Source organism: Octopus sinensis, linkage group LG16 (genome assembly GCF_006345805.1).
Source record: "Octopus sinensis linkage group LG16, ASM634580v1, whole genome shotgun sequence".
In the NCBI taxonomy this organism is placed as follows: Eukaryota; Metazoa; Mollusca; class Cephalopoda; order Octopoda; family Octopodidae; genus Octopus; species Octopus sinensis.
Window position 1 is genome coordinate 7,038,973 of NC_043012.1, and position 20,000 is coordinate 7,058,972.

Below are 20,000 nucleotides of genomic sequence, written 5' to 3' on the forward strand. Positions count from 1 at the left end.
ATCGTGAAACCCCGGACGACAACTTGGTCACGTGTCATGCATGCTCACAAAGGAACCACTGAGAGCCTGTTTCGACTGGGAGCCAAAGCAGACCTGTCAACACCTGGCCGAGGACTGGCGAGAGGGGATTTGGCAGATATGGGCCCTGCCTAGAGCACGTGCACTACAGACGGTGAGTGCATGTGGCACGCGTTATGCAAATGCATTTGTTATGCAAATGTGTTGCACGTGGTGTATCTATGTTACGGAAAATTGAAAATGTATTTTGTCGACATTTCATCAAAGGACGAATGACTTTTAAACTCGATGACGGCCTCCACTTCCGCTGCATATAGTTTGCATTAGTGTTTTTAGAGCCATATCATCATCATCATCATCATCATTATTAACGGCTGTATTTATATTTTCCTTCTTTTTCATTAACTGATAGATACACATAGTTATCGATATACAACCCGTTGAATGGATAGCTGGCTACTTCGATAGAAAAACAGACAGACAGACAGACAGACAGGCAGACACACAGACAGACAGATAGACAGATAGATAGATAACCATAGACGAACTGAAAGAATGAAACAGTTAAGAAATAACTTATGTCACTTGCTGTTAGAGACGGAGACGGAAGTTTGGCGGAAGCATCAGAGACTTGCCGGATTCGTTCTGTATCTATAATTTCCGAGTTCAATTCACAAAAATACCAACTTTAATTTTCATCATTCTGGGGGTCGATAAAATTGTCTCAGACAAATATTGGCTTCAAATTTGCTGGCACAAGGCGCTGGAAGAGGCTATTCCATTGCGTTGACCCCTGGTGCTCGAATTTGGACTCAGAACGTTGCGGTAGACGAAATATCGCTAAGCATTTCGCCCGGTGCGCTAACGATTCTGCCTTGTAGTCATTCAAATATGGACGGTTGTTATTATTATTATTATTATTATTATTATTATTGTAACTGATACTGATCTACGCCAACATAAAACCCGTTGCACAAATCCATATCCAAGCGTGCCGGTCCCTAACGACAGATGATGAAGTAAGACGCCAACTGGAGTACGCTGTCATATGAACGTTATGTATCTGTAACACATCACTGCCAACACACACACACACACACACACACACACACACACGCACATGCACACACACACACACACACACACACACGCACATGCACACACACTTTCCCTAACACGCGGACCCTCATTAATAAGTGATAACGCAGAAAAAACGAACAAGAAAAACAGTGAAAATATACAAATGAATAAATAAATGAATAAATAAATAAATAAAAAGGAGTGGCGGCGGATAACATGAAAAGACGAATAAGCCGGATCAAGAGAGACAGAATAGGCGAATAAATAAACGAACGAATACAAGAAAGAACGAGCGATAAATATAATGGACGAATGTATGAATGAAAGAATACAAGCTTAGAGAATTCCATTTAAGCTTACAATTATAAAGATACATATATATCATATATCTATATATATATATATATATATATATAATTATATATATAGATAGATAGATAGATAGATAGATATAGATAGATAGATAGATAGATAGATAGATAGATAGATAGATATCCATTATATCTATGTTTACACAATATCTGTTAATGGGTGTTGAATGGCAAATATATATATAATGCATATATATATATATACATACAGGCGCAGGCGTGACTGTGATAAGAAGCTTGCTTACCAACCACATGGTCCCGGGTTCAATCCCACTGCCTAGCACCTTGGGTAAGTGTCTTATACTATAGCTCCGGGCCGACCAAAGCCTTCTGAGTGGATTTGGTAGACTGAAAGAAGCCCGTCGTATATATATATATAAAGAGAGAGAGATATATAAAATAGTTCTTATCACAGTTGTGGGAGGGGGGGATTAAGATAAATATATGGATGTGTGGTAAGAAGATTACTTCACAACCATGTGGTCTTCGGTTCAGTCCCACAGCGTCACACATTGGGCAAGTGCCGTCCAAAGACCTCTCAGCGGATTTGGTAGACGAAAACTGAAATACATCCGTTACACACACACACACACACATACACACATACACACACGTATATATATATACATACACACACATATATATATACATACACACACATATATATATATATATATATATATACACATACACACACACACATATATATAAATATATATATGTATATATACGTGTGTGTGTGTGTACATGTCACAGCAATCGCTCGACGCCTACTTGCAGCCGTCAGTGGTTGCACATTTCACTTTACAGAGCAACAAAAGGCGGCGCCGGGTGTAGGCAGATGAAATGTTAGGTTGTGGCATTTCTATATTTGTCACAACGTTAGAAAACGGTTCCAAGTTGAAATAGAAACCGGATTGCTGCTTCAGACATTCCCATACACGGATGCACACAGAGACACACATATGCATTCCTATACATGAGCTGGCAGAAACGTTAGCATGCCGGGCGAAATGCGTAACCGTATTTCGTCTGCCGTTACGTTCTGAGTTCAAATTCCGCCGAGGTCGACTTTGCCTTTCATCCTTTCGGGATCGATAAATAAAGTACCAGTTTCGCACTGGGGTCGATGTAATCGACTTAATTCCTTTGTCTGTCCTTGTTTGTCCCCTCTATGTTTAGCCCCTTGTGGGCAATAAAGAAATATATACATACATTACTTTACATACATACATATATACATACAGACAGACAGACAGGCAGACAGACAGACGGACAGACAGACAGACAGACATATTATCCATGTGGGGTGCTGAAAAGTTCCTGGCTTTGGGTAAAAGAAAATATGGAGTATCAGTTAATTATAATTTTATAAAACAGCTTCACATAGCAGCCCCGACCCATCCAAAGTATCTTGGATCGCAGGACGGCCTGCTGTGCTTGAGGAGACCTATTCAGTCAAGTACATCAACATCAAAATAAAAATCAAATGGAAATTGTAGTTGCGATACCCGTGCCGATGGCATGTAAAAAGCACCAACCAATCGTGGCCGTTGCAAGCCTCCCCTGGCACCTGTGCCGTTGGCACGTAAAAAGCACCCACTAAACTCACGGTGTGGTTGGCGTTAGGAAGGGCATCCAGCTGTAGAAACACTGCCCGATTAGACTGGAGCCTGGTGCAGCCTCCTGGCTTTCCACACCACGGTCGAACCGTCCAACCTATGCTAGCATAGAAAACAGACGTTAAACGATGATGATGATTCCCCTCTGAGATTCACACACTTATCACAGCGGTCCTTCAGTTTTTCTAACCACTATAATTTTTTCTAAGCTCGGAAGTTTGGATCTCCAGCCAGGCCTTTCGCGACACCCTTAAAGCTAGGAACTCTTCAGTACTGAGGGATCGATAATGTAGATTGAGATACGAGATATTCGATCATCACCTACAAGTAGCTTTCAATGTTAACCCCACCTTTCCTCACACTCTGTCATGTAAATGCGTGCAAAACTATGTTGTGTCTATCTATCTATCTATCTATCTATCTATCTATCGTTATGAATATATATATATGAATATATATATATGTGTGTGTATATATATGGCTGTGTGATGAAAGGCAAAGTCGACTTCGGTGGAATTTGAACTCACAACGTAAAGACAGACAAAATACCTACTTCTATTTCTTTACTACCCACAAGGGGCTAAACACAGAGAGGACAAACAAGGACAAACAAACGGATTAAGTCGAGTAAATCGACCCCAGTGCGTAACTGGTACTTATTTAATCGACCCCGAAAGGATGAAAGGTAAAGCCGACCTCGGCGGAATTTGAATTCAGAACGTAGCGGCAGACGAAATACTGCTAAACATTTCTGTCAGCTCGAATAATACACCCACACCACAACACACTCACAGATATATATATATATATATATATAAGTTACCCTCAGAGGCACAAGTCCGGGCAAGGTTGTTTTTGGAAGGTCAGCAGTCGCTCATGCATACCAGCCTCCCCTCTCCACACCACTGATGTTATTCAAGGGAAAGGCAAAGGGGTCGATACAGCTTGGCACCAGTGATGGCGCAACTCATTTCTATAGCTGGATGAACTGGAGCAACGTGAAATAAAGTGTCTTGCTCAAGAACACAACACGCAGCCCGGTCCGGGAATCGAACTCACAACCTCACGATCGTAAGCTCGACGCTCTAGCCACTGAGCCATGTGTATGAGTATGTGTGTGTGCATGGTTTGCAATGTATGATGGATTCTGTTTTGTGAGCATGAAACAATTAGCCACACGCCGTGCGTTTATATGTGTACGTGTCCGTGCAAATATATATGCGGTTTCTGTCTGTCATTGTCATGCCAGGTCTATACGACTGAAAAGAACTCATTCATGATTCTACAAAAGCAGACGACCCAAATATACGTTTGTGTGTGTGTGGTGTGTGTGTGTGTGTGTGTATGTGTGTGTGTGTGTGTGTGTGTGTGTGATAGACTTGTCCGTGAAATTAAATTATAAAAATACGGTCGTTAAAATCAGTGGAAAATGGATTGACAAGGTTAAATAAACAAGGAAATGATAAAAAAAAAGCACAGTCTACCATATGTCTGTGAATATCTGTGTGTGTGTGGGTGTGTACATGAGTTGCGTGTGTGCTTCTATGTGCGCCATCTTGTACTTATGTATATGTATGTATATGTAACTTTGCTCGTGTATGTGATGTGTAGTATTCTTTTCTACTCTAGGCACCAAAGCCTGAAATTTCTGGGGAGGGGGCAGTTGATTAGATCGACCCCAGTAAGGAAACTGGTAATTAATTTATTGACCCCGAAAGGATGAAAGGCAAACTCGACCTCGTTGCAATTTGAACTCAGAACGTAGCGGCAGACGAAATACCGCTAAGTATTTCGCCCGGCGTGCTAACGTTTCTGCCAGTTCGCCGCCATGTGTGTGTGTAATATCAATAGGCAGATGCTACTAGAACACTGAAGTTGCAGTTCATTATCCCTATGTTTTGAGTTCAAATCTTATCTTTGCTTTTCCTCTTTGTATTTTTAATCAGTTTCTTCGGAATCGACAATAAAAGTCAGATAATACACATGGAGTGAATCCATCATCTCCATGCATTCCACTGTATTATTATTATTATTATTATTATTATTATTATTGAAACGCCACTCCCCGAATGGATAAAATGTAAAGATGCCATGGGCGGGATTTGAACTCAGAATGTAAACAACCAGAACGAATGTCGCAACGCATTTCCTATTTTCGCCGCTCTAATGACTCCGCCAATTTGCTGCCCTTTGTATATTGATAAATATCCTTTCTACAATGGACACAAGGCGTAAAACTATGGAGAGAAGGGGCCAGTTGATTGCAACGATCCCAATACTAAACTGGTATGTTCTATATCGACTCCGAAAAGACAAAAGACAGTCTCAACCTCGGAGGAATTTGAACCCAGAGCGTGGAGACGGATGAAATGCTGCTAAGTTGTTTGTCCGGCGTGTTAACGAAGCTGTCAGCTCGCCGCCTTTGTACATCCATAAATATTTTTAAAATCCACAAGTGTGAATCTATGTGGTATGTATGAATGCATATAGGCACAGGTGTTTGCATGTGCGCATGAGCGTGTATGTGTTAGAGAGAGAGAGGGGGAGAAAGAGAGAGAGCGTGAGAATGCGTGTGCGTATGTGCTTGTGTTTCAATCAGTTAAGAGTTGGGATGTATCTATTTCAGATGAGACAACTTTTATCTATTCTACCCGTAGCACCGGACCCTATATACTTCACTCTTCTTTCCAGATTGAATTTTCCATTTAGTTTCAAATCTAGTGTTCGAATATTGGCGTCAAATTTTGGCACAGGGCCATCAATTTCGTAGAAGGGACTATATCGATTGCATCTACCCCAGTGCTCCACTGGTACTCATTTTATCGGCCCCGAGAGGATGAAAGGCAAAGTAGATCTCGGCGGAATTTGAACTAAGAACGTAAGGACAACCGCTAAGCATTTTATCTGGTATGCCAGCTCGCTGCATTAAGAATAATCTTTCTTACTGGAGGCAAAAGGCCTCAGATTTGCAGGGAGGGGACTAGTCGATTACATCGACTAGTACTTACTTTATCGACCCCATAAAGATGGAAGGCAAATTTGACCACAGCAGAATTTGAACTCAGAACGTATAGACGGGCGAAATACCGCTAAGTATTTCGTCCAGCGTGCTAACGATTCTGCCAGCTCGCTGGATTATTATTATTATTATTAATAATAATAATAATATTAATAATAATAATAATAATAATAATAATAATAATAATAATAATAATAATCCTTTCAGCTGAAGGCACAAGGTCTTAAATTTGTAGGAAAGGGAGCAGTCGATTACATCGATCCTTGATTACATCGCCCCCAGTACTCAACTGGTACTTATTTTAACAGTCACGAAATCAAGAAAGGCGGCATTTGGACACAGAGCGCGAAAAAGGACGAAATGCCGCCAACATTTAGAGCGGTGGTCGAACGATTCTGCCAGCGTATGTGCATGCATGTGTTAACGTGTGTGTTTCTTGTGAGTTTACAAGAAAATAACAGGGTATATTTATATTGATTACACACACACACACACACACGCACACAAATGTTATGAAATGGAGTAGATAAGATCCAGCAACATATGTTTCATAGCGAGCGGAACCTCGGAAGTGGTAAATATCCAAGCGAGGTGTATACCGCAGGTTACTCTTCAAGCCAAGGATATCTTGATTAAATGTGAGTTTATATTGCCGCAAGGAGGTACATGGTAACACATGGAAGATTCAGTTAGAATGTCGGATCTTATCTACTCCATTCTGTAACTCTTGTATTCTTATTCGCACACCTGGCAACCTTAGTCGCCTACTGTGAAATATGAAAGGAACTTTTTCCAGTTTATCGAACTTCGATATGAAAAAAAATTCACAACCTTCCGTTTCAATAAACCACAATTATCCCTGGAAGTTTTTTCCTTTTATTTTTACTACGGATTGTTTGAAGCTGACTTTCTTCCTTCACCTCGACCTTGGATCTTATATATATATATAAGGAGTGGCTGTGTGGTAAGTAGCTTGCTAACCAACCACATGGTTTCGGGTTCAGTCCCACTGCGTGGCATCTTGGGCAAGTGTCTTCTGCTATAGCCCCGGGCCGACCAATGCCTTGTGAGTGGATTTGGTAGACGGAAACTGAAAGAAGCCTGTCGTATATATGTATATATATGTATATGTGTGTGTGTGTTTGTGTGTCTGTGTTTGTCCCCCTAGCATTGCTTGACAACCGATGCTGGTGTGTTTACGTCCCCGTCACTTAGCGGTTCGGCAAAAGAGACCGATAGAATAAGTACTGGGCTTACAAAGAATAAGTTCCGGGGTCGATTTACTCGACTAAAGGCGGTGCTCTAGCATGGCCGCAGTCAAATGACTGAAACAAGTAAAAGAGTAAAAGAGTATATAATATATATATATATATATATATATATTATATATTATATATATATATATATACAGATATATAATAGATAGATAGATAGATAGATAGATAGATAGGAGATAGATAGATAGATAGATAGATAGATAGATAGACAGACAGTAGAGGATAATAGGAAAGCGTGAGAGAGTAAGTGAAAGCTTGAAAGAGATGGGGAAACGGAGAAAGATGATAGACATAGAAGCCCAGGGTTTCCTCTGACGGTGTTTGTTGTCAAACATGTCATTTTACTTAAATAGATTCTATTTTATTTATATAGAATTGAATGTCTCTGATTCAGCGTTCATCATCACAGAGAGAAGGGAATAAATATGGAGAGATGTGGCGGGCTGGATGGGTGTGTGGACGGTCAGCCAGCGATTGCTGGCTGTCTGTGTGTACGTGTGCCTCAGTGTGTGTATGTGTGTATGCATACATACGCACACACACACACACACACACACACACACACACACACACACACACACACACCACACACACACACACATACTGAAAAAACAGTAGCTGACTGGTTGGCTAGGTAGACAAAGAAATAGACAGGACGATAGTCTGAGAAATGGACAGGTACACAGACGGATAGACAGGCAAGCAGACAGACAGATAGATAGATTGACAGACAGACAGATAGATAGATATATTTCTTTATTGGCCACGCAGGGCTGAACACAGAAGGGACAAAATACAAGGTAGAGCTTTTCTATTTGGGAAGAAGAGAAGAAAAAAAAAATGGGTCGGATTCCGATCAAAAGGTGGGGACGATCAATAGGGATCGTGTATCATAGAAATATCAATGTAAAAAGGGGGAACAGATTAGGTTTGTCCGTGGATAGAAAAGCCTACGGAAAAGATCACGGGAACCTTGGGCAATAGTGTCATGCAAAAAGAAAACGCATTACAGTAAGTGGGTCCCTTTTTTTCCTTTCATTACATAGATAGATAGATAAGTTACTTTATTGGCCACACAGGGCTGCACACAGATGGGACGAGTTACAAGGTAGAGCTTTTCTTTTGGGGGGATGAAAAAAACAAAAAACAAAAGAAAAAAAAGGGGTGGCATAGGTTTTCGATCAAGAGGGATCGTAAAAGGGAAGAAAAGAACAAAAAAAATAAAAAAAATAAAATAAAAAATAAAAAGAAAAAAAGAAAAGGAAAAGGAACAAAAGAAAAGAGAAATAGATAGATAGATAGATAGATAGATAGATAGATAGATAGATAGATAGATAGATAGATAGATAGATAGATAGATAGATAGAATGGAGTCTAGTTGGATAGTTTTGGAGAACTTTCACACCAAACATCTATTGCACAAAGATTATCTTTCCATTTTCATGTTTTCTTGGAAACGAAACTCATCAGACTACGAGTGGATGGCTTCGACTCCTTAACTGGGATAACACAGTTTGTGGCTAAAATGCTAGTTTCGGAATCACGCGGTTGTAGTTTGTATCCCATTTCAGGAAACCTTGAAAAAGTTGTCCTGGAATCTGGTTGACGAAAATTATTGAAGTTGTGCCCTCTCCCTCGCTTTGTCCTTTCTCTGTCCGTCTGTCTCTGTCTGATGTCTCTCTCTCTCTCTCTGTGTGTGTGGTGTGTGTGTGTGTGTGTGTGTGTGTGTGTGTGTGTGTGTGTGTGTGTGTGTGTGTGTGTGTGTGTTTCGGAGACGTACGTTGCCTGGCAAGTGTTTCGATCTGAGACTGTGAGTTCAAACTAAAACAATTACAGCGTGGAAGATACCGATTAGCCATTCAAAAATACATGAGAATACATGAGAAAGTGAATGTGAACGAGAGAGAGAGGGGGGAGAGAGAGAGAGAGAGAGGAGAGAGAGAGAGAGAGAGAGAGAGATCAGCTGTGGCAAGGTGGAGGCTGCTGTGTGTTTTGATCGAATCTATGATCGTATGTTTCCCTCAGAGACAATAAAATCTTGTATCTAGCTCCTCTCATTCCCACCTCACCGTCGCCAAACTCTCGTCTTCCCTCATAGGGCCACAGACGCACATCATACACATCTTATATGCAAATACGTATGTGCGTGCTTGAATGTTCTTCCGTGTTCATGACAGAGTGCAATGTGCGTTTGTTCGTGTATGCGTGTGTCTGGCGGAGGTGGCACGAGCGAGCGTAATCCATCAAACACACACACACACACACTTGGACACACGTGTGCAAGACTTGAGAAAGGATTTTAACAGGATGTGTGAATGCATAATATAACGATGCGTTACAAACAAATACTACTACTACTACTTCTACTACTACTACTACTACTACTACTACTTACTACTACTACTACTTCTACTACTACTACTACTACTACCATTGCAAATGATCCTTTCTTATTTTGACACAAGGCCAACAATTTTGAGGGGAGGGGCTAGTCGATTACATTCACCCCCCCCCCCATTTGTTTTATCGACCCCCGAAAGGATGAAAGGATGACTGGCAAAGTCGACCCTTGCCGGAATTTGAACTCAGAACATTAATGATGGACGAAAAATCGCTAAGCATTTCGTCCGGCGTGCTAGCGATTCGCCCAACTCGCTGCCTTAATAATAATAATAGTTTCAAATTTTACCACAAGGGCAGCAATTTGGGGGGAGGGGATGATTGGATTACATCGACCCCCTATATTCATCGGGTATTTATTTCATCGACCCCCGAAGGTCGAAATCGGCAGAATTTTCAACTCAGACCGTAAAGACAGACGAAATGCCGCTAAGCATTTCGACCGGCCTATTCACAATTCTACCTGCACGCTGGCTTGCCGCTGCTATTACAAATAATGCCGTTAGAAGAATGCCGGTTCTGGAAGAATTAACGTAAATTCGACCTATGCAGGGGCGGTGGGGGCGATCTTTAAAAGAAAAAGACGTAATGAAATGTAATTAAATATAATATAGGCGTAGGAGTGGTTGAGTCGTAAGTAGCTTCCTTACGAACCACATGGTTCCGGGTTCAGTCCCACTGCGTGGCAACTTGGGCAGGTGTCTTCTACTATAGCCTCGGGCCGACCAAAGCCTTGTGAGTGGATTGGTAGACGGAAACTGAAAGAAGCCCGTCGTATATATATATATAATATATATATATATATATATATATATATTATAGTATATATATATATGTGTGTGTGTGTGTGTGTGTGGTGTGTGTGTGGTTTGTGTGTGTGTGTTTGTACCCCCAACATCGCTTGACAACCGATGCTGGTGTGTGTTTACATCCCCGTAACTTAGCGGTTCAGCAAAAGAGACCGATAGAATAAGTACTAGGCTTACAAAGAATAAGTCCTGTGGTGGATTTGCTCGACTAAAGACGGTGCTCCAGCATGACCACAGTCAAATGGCTGAAACAAGTAAAAGAGTAAAGCTTTACTGATTCTGTCTATGCACCATTCAAAATGATGCTTTCTGATTTGAGCAGAAGACCAGAGATTTTGAGGGGAGGGGCCTAGTCAGGTACATCAACCTTAGTGCTCAAATGACACTTTTTTTATCGACCCTGAAAGGATGAAAGGCGGGAGTCGACCTTGGAGGAATTCGTACTGAGAACTTGAAGAGCCGGAAGAACTGTTGTTTAGTATTTTGTCCGACTCACTAACGAGTCTGCCAGCTTGCTGTTTTAATAATAATCCATTTTACCATAGGCGCAAGGCCTGAAATTTTGAGGGAGGGTACTAGTCGACCCACCCCAGTACTCAATCTGTACTTATTTAATCGATTCTGAGAGGATGAAAGGCAAAGTCGACCTCAGTGGAATTGGACCTTAGAACGTAAAAACGGACAAAACACCACCGAAGCACTTTGTCCGGTACACCAACTATTCTGCCAGCTATTCTGTCTCAATAATACTTTCTACTAAAGGCAAAAGGCCCCAGTGTTTCATGGTACTTAATTTGTTGACCCCGAAATGATGTCGCCGCCTTAATAATAATGGTTTCAAATTTTGCCAGTGCCAGCAGGTTTTTAATGAGAAAGGGCGAGTCGATTATTGGGGAATTTTTTTAACCGGTTACCCCCAAAATATATTTATTTACACCGACGTTACCCCCTTGATTCGAATGGAAGAAAATCACGGATAACAAGGAACAGGTTTTTTTTTTTAAATATAATTTTACATATGTCTAATGAGTCCCCATTACCACCAATAATTTCATTTTACCCCATTTGGGGTAATTTACCCCGGTTCAACTATCCCGGGATTATGCTGAATCAACTATTTGAGTGGTATTTAATTTTATCGATTCCGAAAGGATGAAAGACAACGTCGACCCGGGCGACATTTGAAACCGGAACGTAAATACAAACGAAATGCTACTAAGCATTTAGTCCGACGCACTGACGATACGTCACCATAATAATAATAATAATAATAATAATGATGATGATGATGATTTTTATTTCATATTAGCACGAAACCAGTCATTTTAGGACCGAGATGAATTGATTGAACCTAGGTGTTTATGATATTGATTCCAACCCGGAATGGATGGTGGGGGTAAACTTGACCTAAGCTCCATTTGAACTCAGATATGGTAAATAACACAAAGGCATTATTTTCCAGTACCATCGATTCTGTAACTTCAATAAGAGAAATCATAATAATGTTCTCTAAAATAAACGCAAGCACTGGTATGGATAGCCAAAACGAGAAGCCGGCAGGTAATATACGCGTGAACATATTACAGCATCATGAAGCATCAGAAAAACTTATCGAAAAACGGAAAGCTATTTTCATATATACGTGTGTTAGACAACTCACCGTTAGACACACACGCACACGCACACGCACGCACGCACATTACTCTCCATTTTTCCATTCGCCATCAGGTTGACGAGCGACACCTGGTGGTTTTCTTCAGAAGCATTTATATGCTTGTCATGGAATTTTCGTGACAGAATACAAAGGTGGTTTCCCGTTGCCTTCCTTCCGGTATTCTCTCCCTACCCCACCCCCATCTCCTCTCCCCCTCCATCTCTTTCTGTCCCTCCCTTCCTTTCATTACAAGACACCGTCATGTCGGTTATGGCTAATTCCGACGGTGTCGGAGATGAAAGAGAGAGAGAACCAATACCTTACTACTATTTCTGATTATCGACCCCGGAAAGGATAAAAGGCAAAATTACCCTTGGTGGGATATGAACTCAGAGCCCAGAGGGTTGAAGCAAATAACACAAGGTATTCAAAACGATAACGATTCGAAAAATTCGCCACATTTAACGTTTCTAATACAGAATCATTGTTTCGTAATTCGGGTTGTGTGTTGTGTGTTGTGTGTGTGTGTGTGTGTGTGTGTGTGTGTATGTGTGTATGTGTGTGTTGTGAGTGTGGGTTTGTCTCCTTCCCAACCACATGGTTTCGGGTTCAGTCCCACTGTGTGGCACCTTGGGGAAGTGTTTCTATTATAGCCACGGGCTGAGCAAAGCCTTGTCAGTGGATTTGGTCGACGGAAACTGAAAGAAGACCACCATATAATAAATAACTAAATGTATGTGTGTGCACGTGTGCCTTTGAGCCTGTACTTGTCACCCAGAACCACTTGAAAACCGGTGTTGGTGTGTTTACGTCCACCCTAATTTAGCGATTCGGCACAAGAGACGATAGAATAGAAGCTAGGCTTTAAAGAAATAAATGTTGGGGGAAATTCGTTCGACTAAAACCCTTCAAAGGATTCCCCAGCATGACTGCAATCTGATGACTGTAACAAGACCCTCAGGTAAATACCAAATTTAATACCCTCTCTAATCTGTGATGGACAAAAAGCTCCAAATTTTTTTTCGAATAAATATAGGCGATTAAGCGGACACCAGTTATTAGTTGGTATTTCAATTGCTTCAACCCCGAAAGAATAACAAGCAAAATAAACTCCGGTGAGATTTGAACTCAGATCGCAAACAACCGAAATAGCTCGAATCCGACGTGTTAACGATTCTTCCAAACCCCGCACTTGCCGCCGAAACGGTATTGTTTCTAATTTTGGCACAAGGCCAGCAGTTTTAAGGGGAAGGGGTAATTCAATACTATCGACTCCACAACTTGAATGGTTTCTTATTTTATCGATACCGGCAAAATGAATGGCAATGTTGACCTGGGTGGGATTTGAAATCAGATCGTAAATGGCCGGAATGAATAGAGCAAAGCAACTTTTTTTTTTGCTACACATTAATGATTGGGTGGGGCGGGGGGAGACAAATGATCACATTAATTTCGGTAATTAACTGATTATTTTATAAACCGTTGAAAGATGAAAGACAAAGTTGGCCTCAGCGAGATTTGAACGCAGAACTTAAATGGCCGGGACAAACGTCCAACCGGCCAAAAAAGATAAAAAGAAAATCGTAAATTGATATGGACCAAAGACAACGATGTTAGAGTCTAGGGACAGTCGATTATTTTCGACTACCGTATATTACAGGTGTCTTCTTTGTTCTACTATAAAAGCCGCAAAAAAAAAAAAAAAAAGGATGGAGTATTTTAATGTAGAAGATTGTGTGATGTCCATGCCTGTACGAAGAACCTTGGTGATGCGTGTTTATGAGGCAGCCTCTAGGCTAGGGTTAGCGAAGAAAATATCTACACGATGCCACTTATATTTAAAAAAAAAAGGATGGATGCAGTAAATGTTCTCCTAGATGTCCACGACGAGAATATTTTCGATCAAAGGCGAGCAATGGTCATGGTCGTCACAGATCTGACCGAGGGTTACAAGATTAACAAAGGTTATAAGGCTGACATAGAGTCACAAGGTTGGCATAGGGTCACGTAACTGACATGGGGTCACAGGATTGACATGGGGGTTTACAGAGCTGAGATAGAATTGTGACAATGCCAACAACACTGCATAAAGGCGACGTAATCTGCAAGAAAGGTGGGTGTTTCCACAGGTAGCTGAAACCGGCATGTCGATACACTTGGGCCAGGACCTTCAACCGTATCCTGTACAAACCAGCGTGGAAACTTAAATGAAATCAGTCGCTTGACAAATAGAAAGAAAAGCCAAATCTCCTTTAAGTCACATTCAACTGCCTTTGCTTAAAAAAAAATCACAAAAAGAGAGAAGGGAAAGATATAGATTGGTCAATGTAGTTGTAGACATAGACAAAAAATGTATCATAGAGAAATGATCAGATGTTAGGTCGTAATTGGAACGTTTTGAAATCGTACTTCTGCTTGAGTTAGACTGACCTGGGGCTAAACACAAACAAGTACAGCAAGGACAATAGCTACAATATTAACAACCTTATCCTGTATTCACGCTTCGGTGTCTGCAGCGTAGGAAATTATGGTTTTACTCGGATTAGCCAGACACATGGCTTCTGATATTTCAGAATAGAAGTGGTAGAGAAGGAAAGAAGGAAAGAAGGAGACAGTGAAGGAGAGAGGAGTGAGAGGAAGGAGACATGAACAGAGAGGGGGATGTGACGTTCTTCAGTCGTTTATTATATCCCAAGATTTTATCATAGCTGTTATTATTGTTTAACCCTAGGTTTCCCGCTGGTCAAATTCTTTTGTGTTTGTGTCTCCTATCATTGCTAAGGCCACGCTGGAGCAGAGATTTTTACAAATTTCAGTACCGTAACCACTTCATCAAAAGTACATCTATACTCAAGAGACATTCCAGCCATGACCAACTCCTATTTGTTTTCAGATTACATTCAGTATATTTAGTAGCGTATTATCCAACGTGTCCACTCCATTAGGTTAATTTCAAAGTGTGTGTGTGTGTGTGTGTGTTTGTGTGTGTGTGTGTGTGTGTTTGTGTGTGTGTGTGTGTGTGTTTTTTGTTGTGTGTGTGTGTGTGTGTGTGTGTGTGTGTTTGTGTGTGTGATGTGTGTGTGTGTGTGTTTGTGTGTGTAGTTGGTTCGGCGGGCGAGTTGGCAGGGCGAAGTATTTGTTCCGGTTCTCTCCATTCCAAGTTCAAATCACATCTTTTTCATTCGCTTTCTTCGGGTGGATAAACAACGCACCCGTCTATTACTGGGGTCGATTCTTCTTCTTTTGTTCAATCTCCCCCCCACCTCTCGCTCCCTAGAAAATGATTACGATGATGATGGTGATGAAATTGGCTACGGTTAGGCCTGGAGAAAGAAGGGCTCCGCCAGGTTAAAAATGCCGGGAGGTGAAGGACACCCACCCGCAAGGCAAGTTGTGTATGCTGGGAGGGAGTGGAGCGGGGGTTGTATACATGTGTATGGACACGTGATTTTGAGGGAAGCATTCGTTGCTATATCGAGCAGATCTCGAGCAGACCACGAGGTCGATGCCGTCTCGTTGCTATATCTAGCGGCGTCGACAACTACACGCCTACTACAACTTAAAAAGCGAAAATTCGAAACCGTAGCCCGCGATTTTAGCTGATCCACGAGTTGTCTTCGATCTTACTCAACAGTTTTGTAGCCTAATAAACGGCATTGATTTCGTTACTACACGGGAAAGAAAGATGCACAGACGAACAGACAGAAACAGTGTGAAATACGCGAGTATAGGATGTTCATTCATGCGTTTATCAAGGCTGTTTCGTAATTCTCTCGTGTCAGTGGAGTAGAGTGGATTGAAATAAAAGAAAGTCGGGGAAGAAGTGAAGTGGTGGGTGGGAATCAAGAAATGAATAAATATCTAAAATTGAGATCGCAGGTTCGATCCACCGTGAAAATTTTATCTTGTTACTTTACTTAAAACAAAAAAGGAAAAAAAAGAAAACATGAACCTATATATATATTTGTTTCATTTTGGATTTACGTTTGTGTTTTCCTCTGTGGCACTATCGATATATCGAGATATTTAATAAGAAAATGATTCTTAAAACACACTTAAATAAAATACTGTATACAGGTAGGATGATGATGATGATGATGATGACGAGTATAATGCTAACAACAGCAACAACAACAATAATCATTTCTTTTCTTGCCACATGAGTAACATTAACACACAAAAAAACAACAACACCACACTAACAAAAGCATTTTTGGAGTTAAGGTACACACACACACACACACACACACACACACACATTCTGCTTACGTGTGAAAACAAAACACGTATACAAAGACGCGCGCACGCACATGCACACGCGTGCAAAAGCTTGTGTGTGAGAGAGAGAGAGAACATGTTTGATGTATACAGAAAGAAATGTATGCATATATGAATGTATGTATGTATGTGTATGTGTATATATATATATGTATATATATATATAGGTTCATTACAGTTCGGCTTAGAATGTCGTGACCTCGTGCTTGATATCCTCAGGGTGTCTTTGGAACTGCCCTTAGTCTGACCACCATGACCACCATTAATCGAGTGTTCGCTGTCAGACCCACTGCTAACCTATTACGATAACCGACATAAGAAATATTTACTCTAGCAAAGGTATTGAGTTAGCTTCTACTTTGTCCGTGGTTAACACACAACTAACTAACTATGTGTGTGTGTGTGTGTGTGTGTGTGTGTGTATGTGGGTGGGTGTATACATGTGTACGTTTGTGTGTTTAAATCTTTGTATGCACCTATGTGCGTAGGTGTATGTGTGCATACGCATATATATACCGTGTAGTTGTACATACGTGCATGCACATACACATACACACGTATATATATATATATATATATATATATATATATATATATATATATATATATATATATATATATATAGTTATATTTAGCATATAATAAAACAAAAGTCCGTAACATTACTATGTATGAAATGATCTTAAAAAAAACTCAGAAACGAAAGATAATGACCCCCGCCCGCCTCCCGCCACCTCACCAAAAAAGCAAAAACCCAAATAAAAAGAAAATAATAATAACTGAAAATGAATGAGCAAACTTACAACAACAACAACAACATGAGCCTCAGCAATAACAAAAACAAAAACAAGTAGCTTTCGTCTCTTACCTGTTGTGGTGAGGCTGGCGCTAATAGGCTGTAGCAATACTCCAAAGGTAATCCATAATGTGTGAAATAATATAATATTGGTACTCGTTATAATTACAAGAGTCTGTATTCGCCTCATGGCTGGCAGATTTAAATGAACAGACAACATACAACAACAACAACAACAACAACAGCAGACACGAAACACACTCGTACATTCATACATGCATGCAAGTACGCCGTACACACATGATGCTAACTCAGACACCACGTATATTTATATATGTTATGTATGTATAACGTATATATATATATACATATACGTGTGTGTGTATATATATATATATATGTATATATATATATATATATGTATGTATATATTGTTGAACGTTCTTGACACGCATTCACGCACGCACACACGCACACATACGTGGACTTACATCATCGTTGCGCGTGTAGTGTGTGTGTATATATATATATATATACATACATGTATACATATATATATATATAATTTTTTGAGTTGTAAGGTATTTGTGTGTAGATGTGTATGTGTGTGTAAGAGAGTTTGCACGCGCGTGTGTGTATGTGCGTTTGTATGAAAATATATCCTTGAATGAATGTGTGTGTGTAAGAGTCTTTATATGTATATATATGTATGTAGTATGTATGTATGTATGTATGTATGTATGTATGTATGTTTGTGTAAATCTGTGAGGTGGTACTCGTATCAAAACTTCAACTTCGAAACACACGCAATACAAAATAATAATAATGATAATAATAATAATAATAATAATAATAATAATGATAATAATAATAACAGCAATTATTAAATTTCCAAAGATGAAATTTTTTTTTTCATAAATCCATAGAGGAATAACAAGAATAACTTATAATAATAATAATAATAATAATAATAATAATAATAATAATAATCTTCTCTTTAAAATGCCGCCAAGAAATGTTTTTTAAAAATATATATGTATTTGTGTATATAGTTTATACGCCAGACCAGACGAGGCTATACAGAAGAGAAACCCGGATCCGAAACTGAACGTGTTATTCAACCGGCCAAAAAGCTCGACAATTAAAAAAAAAATCCCGACCGACCAACCGACCGACCGATCAGCCAGCCAAACCAAAAGCCAGACCAAACTAAACGAAAACTGGAAAACCAACCGACTTTTTTCTCCTGTCAGCCAGCCGACCAGCCAGCCAACAAGCCTGCTAGTTTCCACCAACCAACCTACACGTCAGTCAGCCAAACCAAATTACGGGGGAGCGGGCGGGGGCGGACAACAACAACAACAACAGCAACAACAACACTAACGAAACGAACCAGCCAGGCTACCAGCGTACCATCCTACCAGACAACCAACCAGTTAGACAGACAGACAGACAACTGAACTAGCCTCACACACACACAGACACGCACATACATACATACGTACGCTTACACACGTGCGCGCGCGCAAGCAAAGAACCAACCGACAAACCAGCCAGCCCGATAGTCAACCATTCAGCCAGACGACCAACCGACTCTCCCCCACCCCCGCACAGCCAGCCAGCCGACTGAATACAGCAGCAGCAGCAGCAACAACAGCAACAACAACGACAGCAGTAGTTCCTACAACAACAGTAATAACAAGAACAACTTATAATAATAATGATGATGATGATGATGATGATGATAACAGCGACAGCGATAAACGATGATGATGATGATAATGGTGGTGGTGGTGGTGACGATAACGGCGGCAATAATAACAATGGAGAGAGGAAGCGACGATGACAACGATGACAACGGTACGATGACGATGACGATGATGATGATGATGACGATGATGATGATGACGATGATGATGATGACAACGATGAAAAACGATGACAACGTATCCGGTAGTAACGAAGCCGCAGGTGGTAGTGGAGCCGAAAGCGGTGGTGGCGGTGGAGGCGATAGTGGTGGTGGTGGCGGTGGTGGTGGTGATTGTGGTGGTGGTGGTGATTGTGGTGATGGTGGTGGTGGTGGTGATGGTGGTGGTGGAGGCGATAGTGGTGGTGGCGGTGGAGGCGATAGTGGTGGTGGTGGTGGTGGTTGTGGTGGTGGTGGTGGTGATTGTGGTGATGGTGGTGATTGTGGTGATGGTGGTGATTGTGGTGATGGTGGTGGTGGTGGCGGTGGAGGCGATAGTGGTGGTGGTGGTGGTGGTTGTGGTGGTGGTGGTGGTGGTGGTGGTGGTGGTGGTGATTGTGGTGGTGGTGGTGGTGGTGGCGGTGGAGGCGATAGTGGTGGTGGTGGCGGTGGTGGCGGTGGTGGTAGTGGTGGTGTTGGTGCTGGTGGTGGTGGTGGTGGAGGCGGTAGTGGTGGTGGTGGTGGTGGTGGTGGTGGATAGAGGCGGTAGTGGTGGTGGTGGTGGTTGTGGTGGTGGTGGAGGCGGTAGTGGTGGTGGTGGTGGTTGTGGTTGTGGTGGTGGTGGTGGAGGCGGTAGTGGTGGTGGTGGTTGATAATAGTGATGTTTGTAATGGTGGCAGTAATAGCAACAGTAGCGGTAACATCGGTGGTGGTCATAAAAATAGTAGTAGTAGTAGTAGTAGTAGTAGTAGTAGTAGTAGTAGTATTAG

General features: G+C 41.2%; 1 protein-coding gene across 4 annotated transcripts in view; it reads right to left on the bottom strand.

Annotated features, from left to right (window-relative positions):
* Positions 1-17,676, bottom strand: part of LOC115220440 (synaptogenesis protein syg-2) — a 675,863-nt gene extending 658,187 nt beyond the window's left edge. For 2 of the 4 annotated variants that reach the window (XR_003882533.2, XM_029790569.2), the window contains exon 1: positions 17,397-17,676. Coding sequence is in view for 2 of the 4 variants with exons in the window: in XM_029790569.2 (XP_029646429.2) it covers positions 17,397-17,601 (205 nt within the window). In the remaining 2 variants the exon portion in view is untranslated. The remainder of the gene's footprint in view (positions 1-17,396) is intronic. The other 2 variants (XR_003882534.2, XM_029790570.2) reach the window with 1 other exon arrangement.
* Between the last annotated feature and the right edge of the window lie 2,324 nt (positions 17,677-20,000).